Source organism: Seriola aureovittata, chromosome 12, assembly GCF_021018895.1.
Source record: "Seriola aureovittata isolate HTS-2021-v1 ecotype China chromosome 12, ASM2101889v1, whole genome shotgun sequence".
NCBI lineage: Eukaryota > Metazoa > Chordata > Actinopteri > Carangiformes > Carangidae > Seriola > Seriola aureovittata.
In genome coordinates, this window is record NC_079375.1 from 1,989,649 (window position 1) to 2,016,335 (window position 26,687).

General features: G+C 42.9%; 1 protein-coding gene across 1 annotated transcript in view; it reads left to right on the forward strand.

Moving 5' to 3' along the window:
- The window catches only part of cntnap2b (contactin associated protein 2b), a 34,600-nt gene that overhangs the window by 4,550 nt on the left and 3,363 nt on the right, over nucleotides 1-26,687 (forward strand). The window contains exons 2-24 of the mRNA XM_056392235.1: nucleotides 5,386-5,496; nucleotides 7,026-7,219; nucleotides 8,754-8,901; nucleotides 11,612-11,815; nucleotides 11,975-12,159; nucleotides 13,981-14,124; nucleotides 15,431-15,692; nucleotides 15,847-15,996; nucleotides 17,073-17,235; nucleotides 17,354-17,460; nucleotides 17,549-17,668; nucleotides 18,060-18,175; nucleotides 18,306-18,390; nucleotides 18,543-18,699; nucleotides 19,629-19,756; nucleotides 19,882-20,052; nucleotides 20,571-20,789; nucleotides 21,918-22,154; nucleotides 22,304-22,537; nucleotides 22,649-22,782; nucleotides 23,159-23,252; nucleotides 25,033-25,263; nucleotides 25,373-25,447. Coding sequence (XP_056248210.1) covers nucleotides 5,386-5,496; nucleotides 7,026-7,219; nucleotides 8,754-8,901; nucleotides 11,612-11,815; nucleotides 11,975-12,159; nucleotides 13,981-14,124; nucleotides 15,431-15,692; nucleotides 15,847-15,996; nucleotides 17,073-17,235; nucleotides 17,354-17,460; nucleotides 17,549-17,668; nucleotides 18,060-18,175; nucleotides 18,306-18,390; nucleotides 18,543-18,699; nucleotides 19,629-19,756; nucleotides 19,882-20,052; nucleotides 20,571-20,789; nucleotides 21,918-22,154; nucleotides 22,304-22,537; nucleotides 22,649-22,782; nucleotides 23,159-23,252; nucleotides 25,033-25,263; nucleotides 25,373-25,447 — 3,669 coding nt within the window. The remainder of the gene's footprint in view (nucleotides 1-5,385; nucleotides 5,497-7,025; nucleotides 7,220-8,753; nucleotides 8,902-11,611; nucleotides 11,816-11,974; nucleotides 12,160-13,980; nucleotides 14,125-15,430; nucleotides 15,693-15,846; nucleotides 15,997-17,072; nucleotides 17,236-17,353; nucleotides 17,461-17,548; nucleotides 17,669-18,059; nucleotides 18,176-18,305; nucleotides 18,391-18,542; nucleotides 18,700-19,628; nucleotides 19,757-19,881; nucleotides 20,053-20,570; nucleotides 20,790-21,917; nucleotides 22,155-22,303; nucleotides 22,538-22,648; nucleotides 22,783-23,158; nucleotides 23,253-25,032; nucleotides 25,264-25,372; nucleotides 25,448-26,687) is intronic.

Below are 26,687 nucleotides of genomic sequence, written 5' to 3' on the forward strand. Positions count from 1 at the left end.
TCTGGACACTATCAGTCTAATAGAACTGAAGCTTGCCAGCGAAGAAGTGCTTACATAACCTTTCAAACAAGCCACAACTATTTGTAAATTTTAATATTGCTAAATAGCTGACCTTAGCATTAACGCACAGGTTACGTCAGACTTGTTAATGGACAGTTAAGATGTCACTCACTCACTCGCTCTCAAGCCACTCGGACATGTCCATTGACAAGAGGTCAACACCCTTTACTCCCTGCACAGAACTTGTTGTCTAAAGGAGCTTTATGTAAATTTTGTTATTGCTACATAGCTTACGTCAGCATTAACAGCTGTTTACTTAAAAGCCTTGTCAAGAGCTTCAGCCATCATTGTGTTTATAAGACCAGATTTCATAATACGTCCTCTGAGTAGCTGATTCTTTAGGACAGACTGGAAGCTACAGTGACTTGGTATCAGAAAGTGACAAGACAGAAGCTAGCTGGTTAGCATGCTAACTTCAGTAGAAGAGAGAAATGATAGAGACAAGAGTTAGCATTGGTATTTGTTTCCACCTCTGGAGACAGCTGTTAGTTTGTAAAGGAACGAAGTTTGATGCTGAATTCACAACATTTCTTCTAGACTGGTAAGTAAAAGCTGCTAATGCTAACGTTGGCTATGTAGCAACAGCAAGAACTTACAACTAGCTTAAACAAATAGCACTACATGTCTGGTTCTTTAGGGGCTGAGCAACACACACAGTACAGACATGTCATTCTACTTACTGTTTTGATTCAACAAACAACCATTTTAAAAATGTACAATGTTTCCCCTAAACTTTTAAAACTTTTCCTCAGAGGTACCGCCATAACAAAAATAGACTAAAGACTGCGTTGTTGCCAGGTTTGCTTGAAGAAGTTTCTCACATTCAGACTGCAATTGGTCTTAACACAGTGTAAAAATGAAAGTCTAAAGAAAGACAGAGAAGGGCATCAGAGGGGCATCAGAGGGGCATCTGTAGACCAGGGAGGTCGTTGCGGTAGGAAATGTTAGGGAACACTGTAAGAAACTGAAAACCCTGACTTGGTACTAAATCCTCTTTTATACAGGATCCAGGTGACACATCCTCAGGCCTTATCAGGACAGTGAGCAGCGGCATCTGCACTCAAACAGACGGTGTAGCATAAAATGTTGCTCAGAATCCAAACTGGATAACTGGAGTGCTGACACTCTCTGTATACACTCCAACTGATGCTGCCTGTGTTAGGGCTCCCATTTCATGTTTGCGTACTACAGTGAAACGGGATCATGTTGAAAAGTTTGTGAATTCATTTGAATGCGTCACAGTTTGGCACAGTTACTGGCAGTGGTGGAATATTGACATGACTGCTGACTTTCAGTTGTTACAGACCAAGTGAAACAATGTTACCGGAAAATAAGAGTAGAACTCAAAGTGTACCATTACAAGCAGCACAATAGGAAAAAATTGACTGACAAATGAGCCTCACTGGGTAAAAGCTGGCTGCTTCTTCCTCTCACTTCCTGCTGGAAACTTTCTGTCTTGACTGCAGCTTTCTGTCACTTCCTGCTGCAGTTTCCTGATCTCATAATCTCATCTTTCCAGACTCTGGTGTGCTTCATGAAGTGTAGTATCCACCGTCAGCTGTTGGGCTCCCTTGTTCCCTCCTCTGGACCAGGCACCCCCTCCAGCTGTCATTATCCATCCGCCCACCAGATGTCCCCAAACTTTTTTCCTGTCTCCACATCCACCTGCTTACCTGTTTTCCATGTTCTCCATCACCTGAGCGTCCCTGCCCACACACACACACACACACACACACACACACACACACACACACACACACAACTGTTCCCCGTTTTCTCATGATCCCAGCAAGGACTCAGGCCAGTCCTCTGTCCCTGAGTCAGAGTCACGCCGTCTGGTTCTGGTCTTGGTTCTGGTCTTGGTTCTGGTCTTGGTTCTGGTCTTGGTTCTGGTCTTGGTTCTGGTCTTGGTTCTGGTCTTGGTTCTGGTCTTGGTTCTGTTCCCTTGTGTTCCTCCTTGTCTGTTCCTGCTTGTCTGCCTTCCAGCAATACCAGCAGCTGAGACAAATTCTCCAGCTTTTTATATGTTGTGAACTTCACAGTTTCCTATTATTGCCACAGCTATCTATGGCAACAGGATAAAAACCCTGACAAAAAAATACACCTATATATATATATATATATATATATATATATATATATACAATAACAAGGATAAAAACAGGATAAAAACCCTGGAAAAAAAAAAAGCTACAGACAAGCGGGAAAAATAATTTGGAGGGGGGGCTCAGTTTTCTAATTTTATTTTCTTTCTTCCCAGAAAAAACTAAATTTCAATTTTCCACTACAGGCTGACTTCCCCCCTCCCTGCTCTGATTTAGAAATCAATAAATAACAACAAATCTGGTTTCAGTCTGTGTCCTCTTGGACCCTGACTCAGAGACAGTTCCTGCTCAGTAGATTTCTGATTCTAGTGCGTCTGGCGCAGACAGTTCGGCTGGCAGCTGTTCTCTCAGCTCGTCGGGAGCTGCTGCTGACAGGACATCTGCTTCTGAGGAGGGATATGTCTGAGCAGAGGTCGGGGCGGTTTGAACAGATGGATGCTTTGGTAGCGCAGCAGACATCTTGCTTTTCATATGGATTCACAGTAACAGTTATTTCTGTAAGTCGACATTCTTACAACAATCCGTACCAACCGTACATTTTGAACAGTTTTGTGGTACTTTCCCTTTTGTTTCTGGCTCTGACACGTAAACGTGACATCATCTTAATCCCGTTTACAAAGCTTGGTCTTCCAGCCAATGAGAAAACAGCAGACCTGTTTGAATCTGAAGGTGTTGGTGATGTGGTGAATCAGCTGACTGCAGTGAAGCACATCATTTTTATACATGTGCCATATGGCATTAATCTGCCTCACTGCACGAGTGTAAATTTACAATATTAGTAAATAAAAGATAATAATGATAATAACACAAACTACTAGAACCTGTTCCCTCCTCCTGATGTGATTTGTATTTTTATCATTTGAGGAAATGATTTAAAAAAAAAAAAAAAACACATTGTCAGTGGTTGTTCAGAAACATCAACATGAAATGTTACCTGGGCTTTTGCAGAATCGACCAGTGCTGACAGCAGGGGGCACAGGGAGGACAATATTGTTCCAATGATCAAATATCTCTTTAATGAAGAACCAGTGTTCTGTGTTCACTGTAGACATGGGGACATGTGGAGACGAGCTGTTGTTGGGGGTGGAGGTCTCGCTCAGGTTCTGTTGAGCAGATCATCTTTTCTTGTTCTCTTGAAACGGCTCAGTCCACGCTGCGCTCGTTGTTTTGTGATGCATATGAGGAAGCTCATTACCATACCCTGCACCTGTCTCACACACACACACACACACACACACACACACACACACACACACACAGAGCTCTGACCCCTCCCCCGTCCAAAACTCCATCTTATATCAGTCGTGATGAATGTGCCGAGAACAAAGACCAACACGCACACACACACACACACACACACACACACACACACACACACACACACACACACACACACACACATCCTTGTTTTACTATACTCATGAGGACTGTCAATGATATAAGCCCCTCACCCTAACCTAAAGATGTCTAGCCTGTGTGTTGTCTTTGGGCAAGATGCTGAACCCCAAATTGCCCCTGTTGTGTCAGCGGTGTGTGAATGTGTGGGAAGTGTAGAGTATGGTGTTTGTGTGAATAGGGGAATGTGGCTTCCATTGTGAAGCACTCTGAGTGGTCGTTAAGACTAGAAAAGAGCTGTATAACCTTCACAAACAGAGAGCGTGACAATCAGCCAAAATGTCCTCACAATGGTCTCAAACCAAGAACACACACACACACACACACACACACACACGGACCATCTGCACCTGCACACTGATCAGCTGTGATCGAAACCATCATCTGTGTTTTCTAATCTAGTTGTTATTGAAGGTTGTTCAGGTGATTTTAAAGTTTCCTTTTTATGGTATTTCTCTTTGTCGTCATGTGACAGTTTGTGATCTATGTCACTGATCAGCAGCAGTGACCAACACAGGTTCACAGTCTTAATCCTCAAGGTAAAAGAGCAGCTGTTGAGCACAGCAGGAACTCTGTTGTACTCATCTGTAGAAACAAGCCTCTGAGAAGTGACAACAGACTGTGTAGATCTCCTGCCATCCACCCCAGCCTCCAGTCACTGCCACTTCTCAAACTAATGGATCACTGTTTACTGCAATAGAGTCACAGACAGAATTTACTTTTAAAAGCCAAGAAAAAACAATGTGAGTTTGTGTTTTAAGTGTCTCTGCTGTGAGCTCATGGTCTAACCCTCTCCTAAGGATTTCTTGTCATCCTCATTCACTCTGCTCGGACACTTAAGTCTTTGCTGATGTAGCTGACGTTCAGCCTGGTTTAATTAGAGATGCCGATCGCGTTTTTTTTTTTTTTTAATGTATGATACTGATACTGTTCATCTATGAGTGAGATTGGTAAAAGCTGGCTGCTTCTTCCTCTCACTTCCTGCTGGAAACTTTCTGTCTTGACTGCAGCTTTCTGTCACTTCCTGCTGCAGTTTCCTGATCTCATAATATCATCAGTCCAGACTCTGGTGTGCTTCATGAAGTGTAGTATCCACCGACAGCTGTTGGGCTCCCTTGTTCCCTCCTCTGGACCAGGCACCCCCTCCAGCTGTCATTATCCATCCGCCCACCAGATGTCCCCAAACTTTTTTCCTGTCTCCACATCCACCTGCTTACCTGTTTTCCATGTTCTCAGGACAGCCCTCTGTCCCTGAGTCCCTGATATCACGTTTTTTTTTTAATGTATGATATTGATACCGTTCATCTATGAGTGAGATCGGCCGATCCACCACTGATACCGATCACGTTATATCAGCCAACATGTTCATTAGATGCAAACAGAAATGATCAGGTCACCGTTCACCAAAAAAAGAGCTTGTTCACGGACAAACAACAACCAGTCTCCAACCTGAACACAGGTCGTTTTTTCTTCAACCCTCTGATTGGACCCCTAGCAGCGTCTCCTGAAAATAGCGGCCCCATGGCGACAGACTACAGGACCTTGGTTGTCATGGTTTCTATAAAATCTGTCATGGCTTGGTTAGGCGTAGGAAAAGATAGTGATCTGGGTTTAAAAAAAGCACATCCTCAACATTAGACAACCTTTGTTGCCATAGTTACAACAATAACAACATGGTTAATTTTGTCGAACGGAAGAAGAGTACAGAATCCGATTCTATCTCTGGTGGTAGCAATCCTGCAGCCTGACTTCATTGTTTACAATAAGCCCTGTGTGTGTGTGTGTTTGTGTGTGTGTGTGTGTGTGTTTTGCCTCTGTCGTTCAGGGAAGTGTGAGGACAGTCTGGCCACTCCTCTTCCCTTCAGCTCCTTCACCAGCTCATCAGTGTTCACCAGAGGACATGGAGCCGGTTACGCCAAACTCAACCGAAAACAAGGTAGGTCCCTACAACGAGAGGACCTGTGTGGTTCCTGCTGTTGTGAATGGATGTTCTGGTGACACATTTATCATCATCATCATCATCATCACCTTTTTTTTTATTTTCTCTGAAATACATGAAGGGGCAACCGTCATTTTCAATGATGCTGAGATTACAAAAGCATGAAAGAAAACAAAGCAAACTACCAGAATACACAAATCAGTTCTGAATACAAACAATGACATTCAGAAATATTATGATTCAAAATCTTTAATAGCATATTTTGAAACACAACATCTAAAGGCAGTCTTATCAAGTCCTGAGTTGATCTGAGGAACAAGCAGTGATCCAGTCCTGAGAGCGGGTTTGATCAGGACCTATATTGAGATCTATAAGTGGTAATTCGGTAATTCATTTAAGAGTGCTTTATGAATGAATACTTACCAGTGATGATCTGGTCTCACAGAGAGAGAGAGGGCCGGCCGACCCACCATACAGAGATGGTCTAAGGTCTTATGGGTGGTGACAGCGGCATGTCTATATATGGCATCACCACAGTCCAGAGGAAAGAAAGAAAGAAAATTCTTCTGCTGCTGCTGCTGTACACGAGGAAGATGAAAAAAAGATTGTTAACGTGAACTTTAAAATTAAATTTATCATCTATCCATATTTTAAATGTTGCTGCAGCAAGGAATTGTGGGACGGCATTAAGGAAAGGAGAAAATGTCGTTCCTCAAGTCCTTGCTGCAGCAACATTTAGAGTGACACACCATTGTAGTTTCACCTCAGCAGACCCACGTAAATGTAGAAACATCAGAGCAGCTGTTTTATGTTTGTGACTCGATCCAGAACTGATGGAAATCCTTGTCTGATCCACTGAAGCCCAGATACATAAATATAGATTTATTCTCTTTAAGTCCAATCAGGAGTCATGAAGAACAAACTGTTTGAATCTATAGTGAACAATATCATCATCATAACAAAATACTATAGTCTATACATAAATGTTGTTTCACTAAATCTCATTGTGTAAAGCACTAAAAATATATTTTTTTAATTTAACAATTGTATAGAAATGTCAAAAGCTCCGATGCCAGGAAACTAAACTCTCTATAAATGTCAGAATAGAAGTTATTCTGATCTCTTGCTCAGTTCCTTATTTTTATGGAATTATTATTTGATTGAGTCAATTTTCTCTTTCTCTTCTGTATTTTTCTTTCATGTTATCTCATGTCAGCATTTCAGTCCTGTTGGTTTTGTTTCTGTGGTTATTCTGTGGTTAGGAAAGGAGGATTTATTCTCCATTAGTTATAAAGTGAAAAAGAAATCCTAGTGTCAGTGCAGTCAGATAGTTTTCCTAAGTCCTGATGAATTCTCCTTCAAATCTTTTCTTGACCTCATGATGTTTTCCATCGAGGTCGAGGAGACTGACTGATATATTCTTGACTTCCTGTGATGATATCACCGACAGAGCTCGGGTCTCTTAAAGAAACAGTACACACGTCTCTGCTCTTCTTCCTTTTACCTTTCTCCCACCTTTCACCTAGGTGATGGAGGCTGGTCGCCCCTGGATACGGACCGTTACCAGTGGTTACAGATGGACCTGGGTTCTAGGAAGCAGGTGGTTGCCATAGCGACTCAGGGTCGCTACAGTAGCTCTGACTGGACCAGGAAGTATCGGCTGCTTTACAGTGACACGCCGAAAAACTGGAGGCCTTATCTACAGGACGGAAATATCTGGGTGAGGAAGAATCTCATGTTTTCATCAAATTTCTTGTGGCCTTTTAAAACCACATGCCACAACCACATGAGTGCAGCGTGGTCTTACAGTGACTGGCAGTTTCTCAGACCTCTGTTGTGGAAAGATGTCCATAAATAATTATGAAGTACTTCAGTTGTAACTTCAGATTTTGCGCAATTTCAATCAATTTAAACGTAGAAATTCTTTTTGTGATTGCTGTTACAGAGTTTAAAAAACATATAAACAAACTGTAGACTGAAAAGATAGGCTCAAGTAAAGTACAGAGCTAACAGAAACATCAACCTTCTAATTTGCATAAATAATGTTGTCAATTCAACATGGTTTAGAATATTAGGTTTACATTGAGGGAAAAAAAGAAATCTGAAATTTCAAGAATAAAGTCAGAATATTACAAGAATAACGTAATAATTTTGAGAAAAAAATCATATTATTGTTGTATAAAAATATAATAGAAATATAAAGTTGTATTATTTCAAGAAAAAAGTCATAATATCATAAGAATGAAGTCGTATTATTACGAGAATTAAGAATGTACAATTTTGAGAGAGAAAAAAAAACATAATTTTTAGGAATATTACATCAACTACTCAAACAGGTGAAAGAGAGTGAGAGTGAAACCTCTGCTAAAGTAGAACTTCACATGATGCTCCACGTTCGTCATATTAAAGTTTCCCCTCTAAAACAAAACACACCCTAAAATTACTTTATTCTCACAATATTATGACTTTTTTCTTGAACTATTTGATTTTATTCTCTTTTTTTCTCAATGTAGCAAAATGTGACAGTATCAATATCAAAACCACACTGCATATCACATTACCAATAACAAGAAAAAAGAAGAAGAAAAACAGTATAAAAGCACAATTGTACAGCATTAGATCAGTTTATTATATATATTAGTGAGCTCCAACTGGAGATTTGAGTTCCTTCCATACGTTCAGCCAGTTATTTTGGTGAAGAGAGACAATGTGCAGTTTCAAGTTAAAATAAAATGTTGTTGAATGTGTGCTGTACCACTGATACTGACTAAATGAAATAAGAAATGTGTGGCATTTAACTGTGCTGCAAGCCTGTAAATAAAGGGAGTGAGAACCCAGAGTGTTCTGTCTGTATTTCTATCTATAATTGATTTTTTAAATGAAATGTAATGTAGCACTTCCATTATTATTTTTATTCACCAGATAAATGTATAATTAATGGTTTGGAATAGGGTTTTTTAAATTTAATCCGTGGAGTTTAAGGTAAAAGGTTGACAATTAGAAAACTTTTATTTCTATTCACGCCTTGTGTTGACTGAAAGGGCAGGATCTAAATGCCTCACTCAGCTTGCGTCTGATTGGCCAGAGGGCCCACACATCTCCTCCTATCAAATCTCATGAACAAAAAACATCATTTTAGAAAATAAATTAAATTGTTCAATTTTCTGTTATTGATATTTCTAGTTTTTGAGTGTTGAACTGATGAGCATCACATGGACCTGTCTGCCAGAAAACTGTTTGTTTTTGTGTCTCAGACGTTCGAGGGGAACGTGAACAGTGAGGGCGTGGTCCGCCACGAGCTGCAGCACGCCATCCTGGCTCGCTACATCCGCTTCGTCCCGCTGGACTGGAGCAGGGAGGGACGCATTGGAGTCCGTCTGGAGCTCTACGGCTGCTCGTACTGTGAGTAGAGAGGACAGCTGTTCTACAGCAGCACTCCACATTTACAGGCAACATGTTTCCTGCTATTAGAAGGACTGAACGGACAGGGAGGCGTTAATTAGTTTATTAAAACAATCTAATTACACATCTAACTGCTCCCAAAAAAGCTGATTAAAATCGTTAAATATGTTTTTTTAAAAGGAATAAAATACCGGTTTTCCTATAAACTGTGGCTCTGCAGGTAAGAGGCACCTTCACAGGAGGAGTGTGGGGAGAAGAGTCAGGTTACCACTTCACAATAGAACTAACGATATATAAATGGTTCATAATTAGTTTATTAATTCAGTTGTTCACGCTTTATAAATCATAAATAAACAATTATAAACATGTTATAACACAGTTTTCATACATTGATGCAGCTCACTATTTGGCAGGATCAAGTTAATGCTTTCTACTCATTAATCTTACTAATGACTTACTACCATTTATAACTAGTAAAAAAGACCCTTGTTTGTAGCGTGTAAAACACATCATCATTTATTCATGTGCTACCAGTTTAAATAGCAACTCATTGATAAATGATGATGTGTTTCAACCTTTTTACCAGTTATAAATGTTTGTAAGTGATAAATAAATGGTTGTAAAGATGAGATGAAGAAACATGAAGATGATGGAGGGAGAATCACAGAGATGTGAACAGTGGGACAAAGGATGGGGGGGGAGCAGTTCACCAGGTAAAGGAAGGTTCCCACCTGTCTTCTACCTGGATGCTAAAGTCCTGAAGAAGAGACCAATCAGTGAAAAGCATCTGCATGTTGATCTCCACTGAGCAGAACAATCTCATCAACAGCTGTGATTAGAGCGAGGACGGCTGCTGAGAGCAGGTCGAGGTTACCAACACTGCCAAGACCTTAGAGGATGAATCTGCTCATGTGATGTGATCATGTGATCTGCCAGATGAAAGCGTTTGACCATTAAGATGCTGACGGTGCTTCATTGCTAGTAACTGAACAAACGTGATGAAGCAGCAGCTACAAATGCTGATGATGGAGAAAACAAAGAGAGCTCAGTAACTGATGAGACATGAGGCTGAACCGTACGGGTGTTATGAAGTTTGATCTGTGAAAACCTCAGATCATGAAACCAGGAGAATGTGGGCGTAAGAGGAATCTGTGGTGAACCAGCTGTTGTAACTTGGTCTTTCACCTTCTGAGGCGATCTGCGGTGAAAGTGTATGAACTTCAGTACAGGACCGAGGAGAGGCAGAGGACACTGTCACAGGAAAGAGTCATGTTTCCGGGGTCTCACAGTAGAGTCGCTCTGTCGTCCATTTCTATCTGTACAGATCGAATGAGATCTAAAGAGGCCAGAACTCCAGCAACACTTGGAGTAAACAGAAGAACTGCATTAGAATGACATGTTTAGGTGAAGTTGTAGCAGAAACCTCCACTTTGCTTCTGATCAGATGAGACCAAATGTACGTCATGTGTTTGATGTGAACATTAACTGAAACTCCTCATGCTGCTACACGATTGGCTGATTGGATACTTACAAGAATAAGGAGGTGCAGGTGTACAGGTGTTCCTCATACAGTGCTCGTTAGGTGAAGCTAGTGGTGAGCGGAGCAGCGTGAGCCTGTGAGGCTGAGCTCAGGGCAAAGAGAAACTTTGGCTACGCCGGAAGTGGAAATGAGGAATTGATGATGAAGCTGAATGATCTTTTCACTCATTAATAATGGACTGAAGACAGTATTGATTAACACGTGTGTTCTCATGTGTGCTCATTTTGTTTACATGTTGCCAATGTAATGCATTCCACAGACCAAACAAACAGTAAAACAAAATGTAATTATTCAGATCTCCTGACATGGCACCGGGATTTCATGGTTGCTGTACTTGTGTACGAAACAAATCTAGGACACTGATCCTGGTGCAGCAGCAGGCACAGCCACCGCATGTGACAGGTCTGGATCACAGGGCCAGTATTCACAAAGCGTTTTATCTTATCACTAGTACTCCTTAGTCAGGCTGAAAGTTTCTAACTAAAAGTTTTCTTCACAAAGCTGCTGAGACCAACTTTTAGTAAGGAGAAGGAAAAACTCCTTAGTTAAGAGTGCGACTCCGTTGCTACGGCTGACGTCAATTTTCCCTCGCAGGAACCACAGCGTCCACTGAGAAATAAATGAATACAAATGAAATAATAACAGATCAGGTGCTGTTTACTAAAGTACTGCATTCTCCAAAATACATCTGTATGATCAGGTTTGTGTCGACCCGGGAGAATTTAATTTTACTACAAAAACTTACATTCAATTCACTCAATGGAAATTGAAAAAACGAACCTGTCCTAGACGACCTGACTAAAGCTAACTGGCAGCCTATTAGCCACAGTCTGTTGCAGCTGTACCTGTTGTAATGCAGCTGTGGTCCCAGCTGTGGGTTGAGGTGTGAGAACATTTCCTCTGTCCCACCAGGTGACATCCAGCTGGAATATGATCTTTTCAAACAGCTGATCAGGTCACTCTCCATGAAGATCCATGACTCGTGTGTAGATCCTGAACACTGTACAACAATGTTTACAACTGTACAAGCAGCATCAACACAACCTGTGTGTTGATGGTGTGATTTTGGAATGACAGCAGCTCTTTAAGACTCTTTGTGATTTGGTCTCTCTACCTTCTCCCAGACTTAGGAAATACTTAGAATTTCTTTTTTTCTCCTCCATCTTCCAGGGGCAGACGTGATCAGCTTTGACGGCCAAGGCATCATCTCCTACCGCTTCCGGAGTAAGAAGATGAAGATTGTGAAGGACATCATCTCTCTGAAGTTTAGGACCACAGCCAGAGACGGGGTCCTGCTCCATGGAGAGGGACAACAGGGGGACTACATTTCCCTGGAGCTCCGCAGGGCGAGACTGCAGCTCAGCATCAACTTAGGTATCCTCCTGTAAAGTCTGTGTGGTGTCAAGGACGGCAGAGACGGTCTACTCAGCTGTAATGAAACTCTCAGGACTGTGTTGTCTCATGTTGTCAGAGGAGACATGATAAACCTTTACAGCCTGTTCCTGTCTGTGTGATTCACTCGCTTCTCTCCAGGCAGTAACCAGTACGGCTCCATCCAGGGTCACACCTCTGTGACCAGTGGGAGCTTACTGGACGACGACCACTGGCACTCGGTCGTCATAGAGCGTTACCGCAGGAACGTCAACTTCACCCTGGACCACCACACTCAGCAGTTCAGGACCAATGGAGAGTTTGACCACCTGGACCTGGACTATGAGGTAAAGACTCTGTCAGGCCCTTTCACCATCTCAAGTAACAGTGGTACAAACACTAGTGGTGTGAACTGACTGATGAGGTCTGTTGGGCTGAGCAGTAACAAACCAATGTCCACCATGTCATGCAGTACCTGCACCTGGAGGCCTAGGAGTTAAAGCTCCATAGAGTCTAAAGGCAGATGACCATGTGTAGTTTGATTATAAAACAGGTCTAGGTTCTATATTAATACTGTGAAAGTATCAAAGCCTCAGTCCACAGAGAAATGCACACAGCCTGCATTCAGAAACTGAGCCTTAAAACCAGCCGTCAGGACTTCTGGAACTTTGTGATGTCACAACAAAGCAGTCCCCACAGCGTCATGATTGCTCATCATTTCACTCTGACTTCTTCCACACTATGCTGGCTAACTTTCAGGATGCCGCTTGCATGTGAGAACTGTGTACATCCAGTCTAGTGTGTCCTGTTTGTCTTTGTAAAGATCTGAAACACCTGAAAATGTCTTTTCTTTGTCACCTGGTTCAAATCAGTAATTTACTTATGCTCTTTTTTTCCTGTACACACTAAAATCATCTCAGTGTGGGCAGTGTCACAAACAGAGAGACACAAATGGGTTTCAAATGTATCCATTTTTGTATGGATGGACTCAAACTGTCAGGCCCTGATTTGTGATATAAGAGTTAGGTTCAGTTGTAGTGAAATCTGATAATAGCCAATCAATACTGCTGACTCGACAACTAGTGCTGCTGCTGCTTCAGTATGTGTGAGAAGGAGGATGGAGACAGTCTGTCTGTGTGTTCTCCGTACCTCACTACTGCTTTGTCCTTGATGAATAGATAGATAGATAGATAGATAGATAAATAGATAGATAGATAGATAGATAGATAGATAGATAGATAGATAGATAGATAGATAGATAGATAGATAGATAGATAGATAGATAGATAGATAGATAGATAGATAGATAGGATAGGAAATTAAAATGTCATAGCAGCTGAGTTAAAAGACAATTAACTACAGTAAAATACAAAGACAACAATACACAGGATTTAAGTATACCATAAAAATGAGAGGTAGATAAATAAATAAAATAAATATGGTGGTATGGACCAAAGTACAGGGGTGAGAGTGCAATAGTGTTTTGGATGATTCACAGAGATGCATTATATAGTCTGATTGCAGGAAAGACTTCCCTAACCAAAGACAGGCAGATCTCATGATTTAATCAATATATAAAATAAAAAAATAAATATTAAAGCCGGAAGCTTTAATTAAAGGTTGTGGTTGTGGTAAGTGTTGGCTTCATTTTTCAGGCTTGGAGGTTGATGCTTAGTTTACACATGAAAACTCTCAGTAACACCAGTCTGACCAGCTCTGAAAGAGCCTCTGCTGCACCTGCCAGTACAGTATAATATCAGTTTAATTTTTCATTCAGTATTTTAATTGGGTGTAATGCTGCATTTCCTGTTTGGCTGGATAATGTAATTTGGATGTAGGATTAAGTTTGCGGGTGATTCACTTGTCCTTTTCCCAAGACGTGGCCAAAAGGTTTTTGTACAGATAAAACCAAAAACAAACCTCAAAATTTAGATGAAGTAATTTGCATAAAATTCTAACCTGTAAAAATCAAGATGGCTGACAGGGAAGATCCCCGGGGATGTCTGTTCATTTAAGCATCAGTTGGCCTAGTATGTGACTTATGATGTAAAGTACATAGGAAATGAGTATTACCACTACTATCAGCACAAAAGAAAGGAAGAATTCCTGACAGGAAGTGTTTGTGTTTTGCCCTTCGGTCCATGTTGTCCACTCTGCTGTGCCCTCAGATCAGTTTCGGAGGTGTGGCCGTGTCAGCGAAGCCGAGCTCAGGAGGCAGAGAGAACTTTGTGGGCTGCATGGAGGGAATCACCTACAACGGAGACAACATCACTAACCTGGTCCGCAGGAAGAAGGTGGACACGTCCAGCTTCGTAAGAAAGCTCCCTGTGTGTCACTCTGACCTCTGTTAGAGACTGTTGTGTTATTTTGCTGCAGAGACTTCCAGAGTCAGGTGATGCCATATATGCCATGATAGAGAAGCTTTTTTTGACAAAGCTCTTCTCCCCCTGTCCTTCAGCTGTCCATCATGATCTATAATGGCTCAGACCTGCTCCTTAGCTTCTGCGGGTTTTGAAGTGGTTTAGTTATCTGGATGTTCAGCACTGACTCAGCACAAGCTCTAGTCATCCGTGACCACAGATGACAGACGGTGCAAAAGACCTTGTCGTAACATTTTCCTTCCCTGGTTTATCATTTCTTATACATGTATAATCTGTGTGGCGAGGTCAGTACATTTTTTCATAAGACTGAACAAGCCTGCTGTTCATAAATAAGGCTGGACCGAAACAGCGGGGCCAGCCCTATAATATTGAATGTGACTGACTGATTGACTTGCTAACTGACTGACTCACTGACTGACTGACTGACTGATGATATTTCCACCACTGGTCAGCAGCGTCTACCAAGCTGCTCTGGTTTACCGGCTGCTCTGGAACTGCAGGGAAGATGAGAAGCGCTTCCAATACACTGAGCCTCTCCTCCATTACAGCAAATAAACTACATTCATTACGTGTCATTATTACTAAAGGAGGCAGAGGAATAACTAAACATAAGACACACTGAGCAGAGAGAGCAGGGGAGAGAGAGAGAGAGAGAGAGAGAGAAGTCATCAGTAACGAGGCTTTATACTAACTGCTATGACCAACTCTACATATCAAACAGAGAGTCAGACATAAAGACCTGCCTCTAATAAAAGTCTGTGACGTTCTGGAGTTGAAGTAAATTAAGACTAAACTATTGTGGATCCAGACGGAGGCTGTGCTCTGTGTGAGAGACTGAGTAACAAAGATAGTCTGTCTCGGGCCCCATGATTCACCTGGGGTTTAGTACTTGCTGTGGCGGCGCGGGTTCGAGTCTGGCCTGTGGCCCTTTGCTGTGTGTGTAATAACCTTAAAAAAAGAAGGATAGTCAGTTTCTTCTAACTTTGCATGATCATGTTACAGTAAACCACAGCTCAGTCTATGTGTTTGGTGATTTTGTCAGACGACGTCACAGTTATAAAGTCAGGATTTGACCACAGGTCCAGACATAGACTACGTCTAGACCTAGTCCTGCAATTAAAAGTTTCACTCTCAAAATGAAACCTGACTGAGGAGTAGTCCAGTGATAAATCACCTACAGTCCATGATTGAAATCTACCTCTATAATTCCATCACTCTTCTCTCTCTCCCTCTGTAGCGTAACCTGACATTCTCCTGCAGCGAGTCCAACTCCTTCCCCGTCTTCTTCAACTCCACGTCCTTCCTGCGGCTGCCGGGTCAGAGTGACAGCGACACTCTGTCAGTCAGCCTGTCTTTCAGGACATGGAACCCCAACGGGCTGCTGATGTTCACAGCGCTGGCCGACGGCTGGGTGGAGGTGGGACTGTTGGAGGGCAAGGTCAACATCTACGTGAATGTGACACAGCAGAAGAGCATACGTTACATTGATATCTCATCAGGTGAGCTCAGCTCATTGGTCGTCAGAATGGAAGTTCAGCAGCCTTCGATTAGTGTAATCAGTCATCACATTTAGCCCCTTTTTTTATCTTGCTGTCAGTTTTATCCTGTTCATAGTTCCATAGTTCATAGACTGAAATGCGTTTTTCCTCTCAGGCTCGGGTCTGAATGACGGCCAGTGGCACAGTGTCCATCTGAATGCACTGGAGTTCTATGCAATGCTGACAGTAGATGGAGATGAAGCATCTACAGTCAGAACAGTCATGCCCCTCCACATCCAGACTGGAGGAACCTACTACTTCGGAGGTGACTACTCAAAAAGATAACTCATCATCCAATGTAACTTTGTATTATTCAAGTTTTGGCAGTGCAGGGTATTTGTGTTTTCAGCTAGTGAGTCACATTAAACAATCACCTTAGTTTCTTTTAGTCAAGTCAAAGTTGTTTTAAGTGTTTCACACTCTTATGTCATATACATGTTGAGGTGTATTTTACAGTAAATTCCTGGCCTTGAAGGACATCCTCTCCCAGGTGGCTATGACGTCCACGGTTTCCCATACCCATCTTGCTTGGATGTGTGGCACATTGTTATTGTGATGTCATCTATGAACCCTCGGAGCGCAGGCTGGATGATACCTGACTCATACATAGGGCCTGAATCATTTCAGTCACTGATGCTGCCTTCAGAGAGACTTCTGGCTCTTCTCCATCCACTTGAACTCAGTCATTCAGCCTGATGCTCCTTCTCTGTGTTCCACCAATGAATGTGGTCTGTCATCACCATCCCTGCACAGAAGACAGTCTCAGTCCAGACTGTTCTGGTCTGTGGTTCCCTGATGGTGGAACAAGCTACTGAACACTATCAGAGCAGGAGCGTCTCTCTCTCTTCAAGAATCTGTTGAAGACTCCTCTCTTCAGAGAGACCTCCTCTCCTAACACCTCTAACAACGAGCTCTTACTGTAACTCTACCTGCACTTCTTCACCTGATCTCCTTCACTTACTAAATAGATGTAGTATTTACTACTTACACCAAGCTCTCCCACTGCACTGAAGCTTTAGTGATGTTGCTCACTGGTGAGTCACTTTGGATAAGAGAGTCTGACAGAAGAGTGTATGTTGTTTTATTCACCCCACACACTCCATAAAAACTCAGAACCGATACCGCCCTATTATAACATATAGAACATAGTTCTATATGTTTTTAGACATTTAATGTGGAAAAGTTACATCCTGTTTGTTGTGTTTGGTGTCTGGTGTCTGGTGTCAACATTGTTCCTAGGGCAGCTGCTTGACCTCATGACCTCAGTATTACTAAACTCCTGACAAACTATTTCTCCAGTGGTTGTAATAATGACCTTTAACTTCCTCTGCTTGTGTCCAGGTTACTTCATGCACACTAACACCCGATCAGCTCAGCGCCCCTTCCAGGGCTGCATGCAGATGATCCACATAGACGACCATCTAGCTGACCTCAGGGCTGTAGAGCAGGGTCTCATTGGGACCTTTGAAAATGTCAGCCTGGACATGTGCGCCATCATAGACAGGTATATGACTCAGTCCAGATTATAAGAGTTCTAGTTCTGGGGGTTAGGAACTGGTCCCTGTTGTGTTCTCCCTGTGTATGCTGATGTTTCTGTCCACTGCTCATGTGTGTCTTCTCAGGTGTATTCCCAACCACTGTGAGCACGGCGGTCGCTGCTCTCAGACCTGGGACACATTCAGCTGCAACTGTAATGGCACTGGATACACCGGAGCTACCTGCCATACCTGTAAGTTTACACACACACACACACACACACACTTAAGTACACACACTGTTGTGCATCTACTGAGTTGTGCGTGGTGTGTCCTCTGCAGCAATGTACCAGCAGTCCTGTGAGGAGTATAAGCACCAGGGGAAGAGCTCGGGGAGCTACTGGATCGACCCAGACGGCAGTGGATCTATTGCCCCCTTCAGAGTCACCTGTGACATGACAGGTGAGGTGTCACTGTGAGAGGGCTGAAGGGCTCACCTCTTTAATTCTCTCACCTGTCCCTGGGTAAGACACTAACAAAGTCTGTTTCCCAGAAGAATGGGTGCTCGCTCCAGATTGTGGCACAAACATGAGCTCTACTGTCGACACTTATAGTGGACATACTCCACACACCACTGTAGAACAGAGTTGAATAGAACACATCTGATAGAATAGAATAGAATAGAATATATTGGATAGAATAGAATAGAATATATTGGATAGAATAGAATACAATAGAACTTGCGGGTCTTTAAGGTCTTGCAGCACCTTGCAGATGACAGCAGAGAGAAGAGATGATGATGAGGATGAGCTGCTGAAGAAGCTGACTGATGGTTTGTTTTCTGGTGTTTTAGAGGAGAAGGTGTGGACCACACTGAAGAACAACCTGTCTCCTCAGACCTCAGTCACCAGAGCAGACCAGGAGGGGAAGGCGGCGCTGCAGATCACTTACAACGTGACCGATGAACAGGTACACAATGAGCGGCGCTCTCTGACCTGCTTCACCTGCTGCATATTTTGCATATTTGACATATTAACACAAACGTCGAAAATAGACATTTTGGGCTAATCCGAGCTCTGTGTCTCATCCATGTGTCCAGGTGCTGTCCGTCACTGGCAACGCAGAGTACTGTGAACAGTACGTAGCCTACGCTTGCCGCATGTCTCGTCTGCTCAACACTCCAGGTAACGTGAACTGTCTCAGCTTCCTCTGCAGTCACTAACAAACCCACATCTGGCTCCGGTGTGATACAGCTGTGCTGGGTTCAGAGTCAGTGAGCAGGATAGGACTCATTCTGATGAAGGAAACTGACTCCAGGTCTTTGGTTTGATCCCAGATGGCGTCCCGTTCACCTGGTGGGTAGGACGAGCCAATGAGAGGCATTCCTACTGGGGGGGTTCAGGACCGGGGATACAGAAGTGTTCCTGTGGCATCGAACACAACTGCACTGACCCCAAATACTACTGCAACTGCGACGCTGACCAGAGGACCTGGTGAGTGGACGCAGCAGCTCAGCTGGTTAATGTGGCAGAGTTTATATGTTCATACTCAACTGCTGAACCTGACTTCACTGCAGCAGCGATGAGCTCTTTAGCACTGTTACTGCATGAGGAGTAATATTGACTACACGACATGAAAAGCAGGATTCTGTTTTATTCCTTACTACTGTGTGTTGCTTGTTTCCACTGTATATGTATAAGTCTATATGTTTTCCTATTTAATGCTATGGCAGCACAAAATCCAGTCCAGAGGTTAGACACAACTCTGTGTAGATTCATGACTAAATCTATGTGAACGAACAAAACCAGAAATACACCTGCACATTCTTTTCATCAGAATTATAAAGCTGTGTGTTCCCATTGTTCCACTTCAGCCGCATGTGCACAAGCCTCACTTCACTATCAAAATTAGCCATGAATGGATGAAGACACTCCCTTAATCAATCAGTTTGTATAAAAAAAAATACTGTCTGTGTCACAAGAGAAAAACACCTTAACATCTTATTATTATTTTTTATTATTTCAACTCATGAAAAATGGGACGTTTTTACTCTAGAGTTTTGTCAGGGAAGTAAAATAGTTATAAAGGAGAATATTATAGAATATTAGCAACAGGTCAAATGTTTTAATTAATTTGTTCAATGAAGAAAAACAATTAACGCTCTCTGCAAGATATGAAATGATCATATAATCAAGAAATGATTGTGTTGTAGATTTATTTACTCACAACTGTTGTTTATGTGCAGACTTTAATAATGCAATAGACAATTTAACAGACAGGTTAGCTGTGTTTACTTCCAATGAGTGGTTATAATTATGAATAGAGTTTATTTGGACATACTGTGTACTGTATAAGAAAACAAAAGAGTGTGTGCGTGTGTGTGTGTGTGTGTGTGTGTGTGTGTGTGTGTGTGTCTGTGCAGGAGGGAAGATGCAGGCCTGTTGGTGTATAAAGACCATTTGCCAGTCAGTCAGGTGGTGGTTGGTGATACAGGCAGAGCTGGATCTGAGGCCAAGCTGACCGTAGGACCACTCAAATGCCAGGGGGACCGTGAGTGTCAACCACACACAAACACACACACACACACACACACACACACAATAATCTTTCCAGAGACTATGAGATGAGATATTTCATCAACATGAGTATTTATGTTCTGCTGCTGTTGTCTGAAGGGAACTACTGGAACGCAGCCTCCTTCTCCAGCCCCGCCTCCTCCCTCCACTTCCCCTCCTTCAGAGGTGAAACCAGCACCGACATCTCCTTCTACTTTAAGACCTCCTCCACTCATGGAGTGTTTCTGGAGAACCTGGGAACCACTGACTTCCTCCGCATTGAACTCAGAGGTGTGTCTGTGTGTGTTCACTGTACATAACTCATTAATTTAAACCTCTTGTTTTAGTCAAACAGGAGCATATTTTTATTTAACCAGGTTAACTGTGTTAATTGACTAGATATATAACCAGGTTAGTTCACTTAAAATAAGGCTTTATTTGGCCAGGTTCTTAAAAAGATTAGTTCTTACCAAACATCCAGGGATGAAAAATGAAGGGTAACATCACTACTCGGCTCCACACAAGTGGAGTCAGGTGTTGCCAAGACGACGATGGTGGAGCAGCTCACTCTGAGCTTCAAAACCGCTCTTCAGAAACCTGTGTGTGACATCACAGTCTACGGTTCTTACTGATGAAAGGGGAGTTATGAGGAAATGTAAGAAATGTGTTACTGAGATGTTCAGGCAGAAGTTTTAAATGCCTTGAGCCCTGAACTGAAAAAGCCACGTTGACTGAAAAAATTCAATTCAAAAGGAGAAATCATTGCGAGATCTTAAAATGTTTCTGATGTGCAATTTTTTTTATCCCAGGAGGCTCGGTGGTCGTCTTCTCCTTTGACGTGGGCAGTGAGCGGATGGAGCTCAGCGTCCGCTCGCTGGCGCCTCTCAACGATGACCAGTGGCATCGCGTGGAGGCTGAGAAGAACATCAAGGAGGCGGTGCTACAGCTTAACGGACAGTACAGAGAGGTCAGACCCACCCCCCCACAGGGACACACAAAACTGGAGTTCTACAGTGAGCTATACATTGGTAAGACACACACACACACACACACACACACACACACACATACACACACGAACACACACACACACACACATTAGATGTACTGTACTGTGATGTCATACAGTACATGTCACTTTATCAATGACTGGTGACCATCTGAACATAAAGTAAAAAACTCATGGTCATCTGATACTTCCTGACTTTATGACCTGAGGAGGAGTTCCTGAATGCACCACACAGTGCACAGAAAGGCGGAGGTGAAATGATGGAGGAAAGCAAACATGGCCACTGAGAAACCGAAGGAACCACACAGACCCATCTGATCAGGATCAGAGGAGGCGGATGCCGGAGTACCTGGATCAGGAGGAGACTCTGGACAAGGCCCTGACAGGAAGACAGATGAACAAACTCAGACAGACAACTGTATTAGTGTCTGTGCCACTGTATACAGCACAAGCAACATTTGAATGTATACATATGGTCATAATGATGATATGTATACAGTGTGACATAATTCATCAGTGTAGCCCAGTTCCCCACTGCTGTGTTTCATGCAGTGATAGGATACAGCACTAACTCCATCATCATTCTGCTCAATATTCTATGAGCTCATATAGACATTTATTATTTACTAGCTATTAAAAGCACTGAAGTCTACGAAGCCCCTGTAGCTGACATTGTATTTAATGTACAGCTGAACCGTATGTAAGTCCAAGATGACGACGTCCACAGTGTAGAGTTAAATTTGATTCAGATTCCACAGTTTCATTCATCCCATTCATCTGTGGTTATATACAGTCATATGAAGTTAGCATGCTAACCAGCTACCTCCTGTCTCGTCACTTTCTGATACCGAGTCAATTTAGTCTCCCGTCTGTACTGAAGACGTAGCTGCTCAGAGGACGTATTACAACCTCTTGTATTGTAAACACAAAGATGGCTGAAGCTTTTGGAAAGACTGGTAAGTAAACAGCTGCTAATGTTAACGTTAGCTATGTAGCGGGAGCAACAACTCCTTTATGCGCTAAAATCGTCCAGATGAGAAAGAGGCGGTGTCAGAAGGCTGACAGCAGAGGTAGAAGAATATGACTGAAACACCTGTTGATGAATATATTCTGGACTTCACCGTAATGCTATGCTTCAATTTCCCAGGTGCCTCGAGTGGTCAGAGGGGTTTCCTGGGCTGCATGCGGGCTCTGATGATAAATGGTGTGACCTTTGACCTGGAGGAGAGGGCAAGGGTGACTCCAGGCGTGAGTCCGGGTTGCCAGGGCCACTGCAGCAGCTACGGGATGCACTGCAGGAACGGAGGGAAGTGTGTGGAGCAGTACAACGGATACTCCTGCGACTGCTCCCTCACCGCGTACGACGGAGCCTTCTGCACCGATGGTACGACCTCAGCGCTGAACGAGATCTGATTAGATCGCAGCAGGTTAATTAGATGATGTCATCGTTCGTTAGGTTAGATGCAGCAAAGAGTGATCAACACCTTTCTTCTTCTGCTGCTGTTTCTGTGTGTGTGTGTGTGTGTGTGTTAGATGTTGGCGGCTACTTTGAGACAGGAACCTTGGTGCGTTACGACTTCCCGTTCGAGGTGGGGCCTTTCGTGTTGCGGGAAGTGAAGAGCCTATCAGGTGTCAGTGTTCCTAGTGAGGCCAACCTGACTCAGGAGGAGCTGGTGTTCAGCTTCAGCACCTCCAGCACCCCCAGCATCCTGGTCTACGTCAGTTCCAGGACTCAGGATTACCTCGCTGTGGTGCTCAGGCATAACGGTGGGCTCACCAACATCCAATCTAATTTATTTCTTAATCATTTATATAATTGATATATTTTATGAACTTCTGTTGCATTGTTATCCTGTGTCTGTCCGTGTGTGTTTCCAGGCACCCTCCAGATCCGCTACAGTCTCGGGGGGCTGACAGAACCTTACACCATAGACGTCGACCACCGTAACTTAGCCAACGGACAGCCGCACTCTGTCAACATAACAAGGAACCTAAGAGAGATACGACTACAGGTTAGTACTTCCCGCCACTGCTGCAGTATCCGGCCATGTTACACCAAACACTGTCACTGCAGATATGCAGGAAACTGGGTGTGGTTAGCTTAGCTTAGCATAAAGACTGGAAGAAGGGTGAAACAGATAGCCTGGCTCTGTCCAAAGTTCAACAATACTCCAACAACACGTCTAATTCTCACTGATAAACATCATGTATCTCGTTAGCTGATGGACTGAAGATATAGTCCCAGTGAAAACTGTCCAGTGTGGCTCACCTGTTTGAATGTAGTCAGGTCAAAACCTGGACAAGTAAAACCATTGAGATTCTAGGTGTTAATGACAGATTCAAGTTATCAGCTGAACTTGTCACTCTTCCTCTATCCATGTTCTCCAGCTCGACCACTACCCGGTCTCCACGTACACCCTGCCTGACGCCTCCGACACCCAGTTCAACTTGATCAAAAGCATCTTTCTCGGAAAGGTCTTTGGTAAGTGTGTAGACAAGTGTGTGTGTGTGTGTTGTGTGTGTGTGTGTGTGTGTGTGTGTGTGTGTGTGTGTGTGTGTGTGTGTCTGTGTGTGTGTGTATGTGTGAGTTTATTTTACTACTCTTGTGGGATCCAGACAGCTCTGTGGGGACCAGAATGTTGAACCTCACAAGTGGAAATGGCTGTTTGAGGGTTAAGACCAGGTTTTAGGGTTCAGGTTGTGTGTGTGTGTGTGTGTGTGTGTGTGTGTGTGTGTGTGTGTGTGTGTGTGTGGTGATTTTAATCCTGTCAGAGAGTGTATGTGTTTGAATGTTCTGCTAACACCTCTAACACTCTAACATGTCTTACTACCACGTACACTGTACTTCTTTAACTGATCTTCTTCACTTATTAAATAGATGCACTACTTACTCCAAGGTCTCCTTCTGCACTGAAACTTGTGTGATGTTGCTGACTTGGATAAAAGCTTCTGCCACATGAGTAAATGTAAATGTAAATGTAGTGAGTATTATCCATGTTATCGATCTGTCCATCCCTGGAATCCACATTAAATATGCAGGAGGTAGAAGGGTTCTGTATTAATACTGTGAAAGTATCAAAGCCTCAGTCCACAGAGAAATGCACACAGCCTGTATTCAGACACTGAGCCTTAAAACCAGCCGTCAGGACTTCTGGAACTTTGTGATGTCACAACAAAGCAGTCACTGCTCACAGCCATGTCCCAAGCCCCGCCCACCTGGACCCACCATCCACCCTTGCAGGATTTGGGTTCCCTGAGTGTTTTACCTGAAATCTGCTGTATTTTTATTGGATCACTCAGAAAAGAGAGGAGGCTCTGAGCCACTCTTCTGATTGGCTCACTGACCTGTTGTTGCTGGAGCTCCACAGAGAAGCCTGAGAGAGGAGATGTAAAACTACATTGAGATTGTTTTTGGTTCTTAAAACCACAAATATACCTTCTTAGGGATCAACACTTCACATAAAAAACAGGAGAAGAGAAAATATGAAGCTTTAAATTAAATGTTTGACAAACACACTTGTGTCATACAGAGTTGTGTACAACTCATTATCCCCTGAATTTGACCATATAAAGTCTGACAGATGATACACTTGTCCATCTCTCCATGGTACATCAGGACAGTATGAGGTCTGACCCAGACAGATAAATATGAATCTGAATTAATCCCATGTGAACCACAGTTTGCAATTGGTGTGGGTTGGACGTCCTCTGCTGGCTGAGAGATGAACCTCTTCCATCTTTTACAGTAGCTTTGCTACACTTTAAATTATTTTACATACAATAAAATAATTTTTTCTAATAATGTAAAGTATCATTTGAAGATATTGATTTATTTTTATTCATCAGCACCGGCGACAGTCGGAGCCAGAAGCATACTGTTTTCAGGTTGTCCATCTGGCCCATTCTCGTGGACACGATATCTTAGTAACGCCTTCACGGAACTTCTTCAAATTTGGCACAAACGTGCACTTGGATTCAAGGAAGAACTGATTAGATTTTAGTGGTCAAAGGTCAAAGGTCGGTGTGACCTCACAAAACAGTTCTTAGCCATTACTCAAGACTCAAGACAGCAATTATGACAAAATTTCACACAGATGGTTCATATTTTAATGACTCTGGATAAACAGGATGTAACCTGAAACTAGTCTGAGTGGAGGAGGCAGACAACCACCAGGAGGTGATTCTAGTTTGTTTTATAAATTATGATATAAACAGATGTGTTGAGAACACTCACTCACTGTGTGATCTGCTCTGTCCTGTAGAGACCGGACAGATCGACCCCATCCTGATCGAGCGCTACAACACTCCGGGCTTTGTGGGCTGTCTGTCAAGAGTTCAGTTTAACAGCGTATCTCCACTGAAAGCTGCATTGCGCTCGGGTCTGGCAGCGCCCGTCACCACCCACGGCATTCTAGTCCCGTCCAACTGTGGAGCCTCACCCCTGACCATCTCCCCCATGGCCTCAGCCAGTGACCCCTGGCACATGGAGTTTGGTAAAGACACAGTTTCAAGGAACATGAGGACATGTCAAATCAGAATCTAACAGAATGCAGAGTTTATATCAGAATTCAAACACATAACAGATGTTTACTTTGTCCACAGCTGGAGCTGTTTTCCCCTTCAATGAGGACAAAGCCAGTGGTGATGGAGTGGATCGCAACTCTGCTATAATTGGAGGTAAAACTTGTTTAACTTCCAGCTACCAGACACCCCACACAGAATACTGTTTCCATCAGCAGAGGCAGATCTTTCAGTCTGACAGTCAGAGAGGAGCAGACACAGAGGTAACCTTGAAAGAGAACTGAACATCCATCAAAAAGCTAACAGCATACAGCTGGACAAAGAAACAAAGGAAAATGCTTAATTGCAGACAACTTTAAAGTCTGAAGCTACAGGAGAGAGAGATTCATCAGAACAAGGTCAAATTGTTGTTCTGTGTGGAGAGGCGGGATGCTGAGTCAGCACTGCTGCGGAGTGCACTCTGCTGTGCTGCTTTCAGAGTTCAGTCAGTTTCTTTTTATGCCAGAGCAGGAGGCATATTGTTTTCAGGTTGTCCACGTCTGTCCGTTCTTCAACTTTGGCACAAATGTTTACTTGGACTCAAGGATGAACTGATTAGACTAGATAGATGGTGGTTATAGATCAAAGGTCAAGGTCAGTGGGACCTCACAAAACACTTTTTAGCCATTACTCACAGCAATTATAACAAAATTTCACACAAATGGTTCATATTTTCTCTGACTCTGGATAAACAGAGATGTAAACCTGAAACTAGTCTGAGTGGAGGAGGGATACAACCACGAGGAGTTGATTCTAGTTTTCTAAAGTTTTTTTTTATTTTGGCTGAGGACTTAATGTCATTTGTTAATTCACCTAGGTTTTCTATGATTTGAGTTCTTTTTGCGGACGGACCAAGTACAATGACCTCAAGTTTTCTGACATCCAGTATTTTATTCCGGTATGACAGTCGTGGAGGATTGTTATGTTGAACCTAGTCACCAGGTCTGATTGATAAATAAAGTTGTGTGTCATCGGCATAGCAGTGAAACTGGACATTATATTTACGGATGATGTCGCCAAGAGGGAGCATATAAATGGAAAATAAAATGGGACCCAAGATTGAACCTTGGGGGACACCATAGAGTGAGTTCCTGCTCACTTGTCCAGTCTGTCAAGGAGTATGTTATGATCTCTTTCTCTCTCTCTCTCTCACTATGACTGTAATAAAGGCAAAAGCCTGAAAAAACAACTCTAAGCAAAGAAAGATATTCTGCCTCTTCTAACTTTCTCTCTGAGTGATCATGTTACAGTAAATAGCAGCTCAGTCTTTGTCTTTCATTTATGTCTTTGGTGATTTTGTCAGACAATGTCACAGTTATAAAATCAGGATTTGACCACAGGTCAAGACATAGATTAC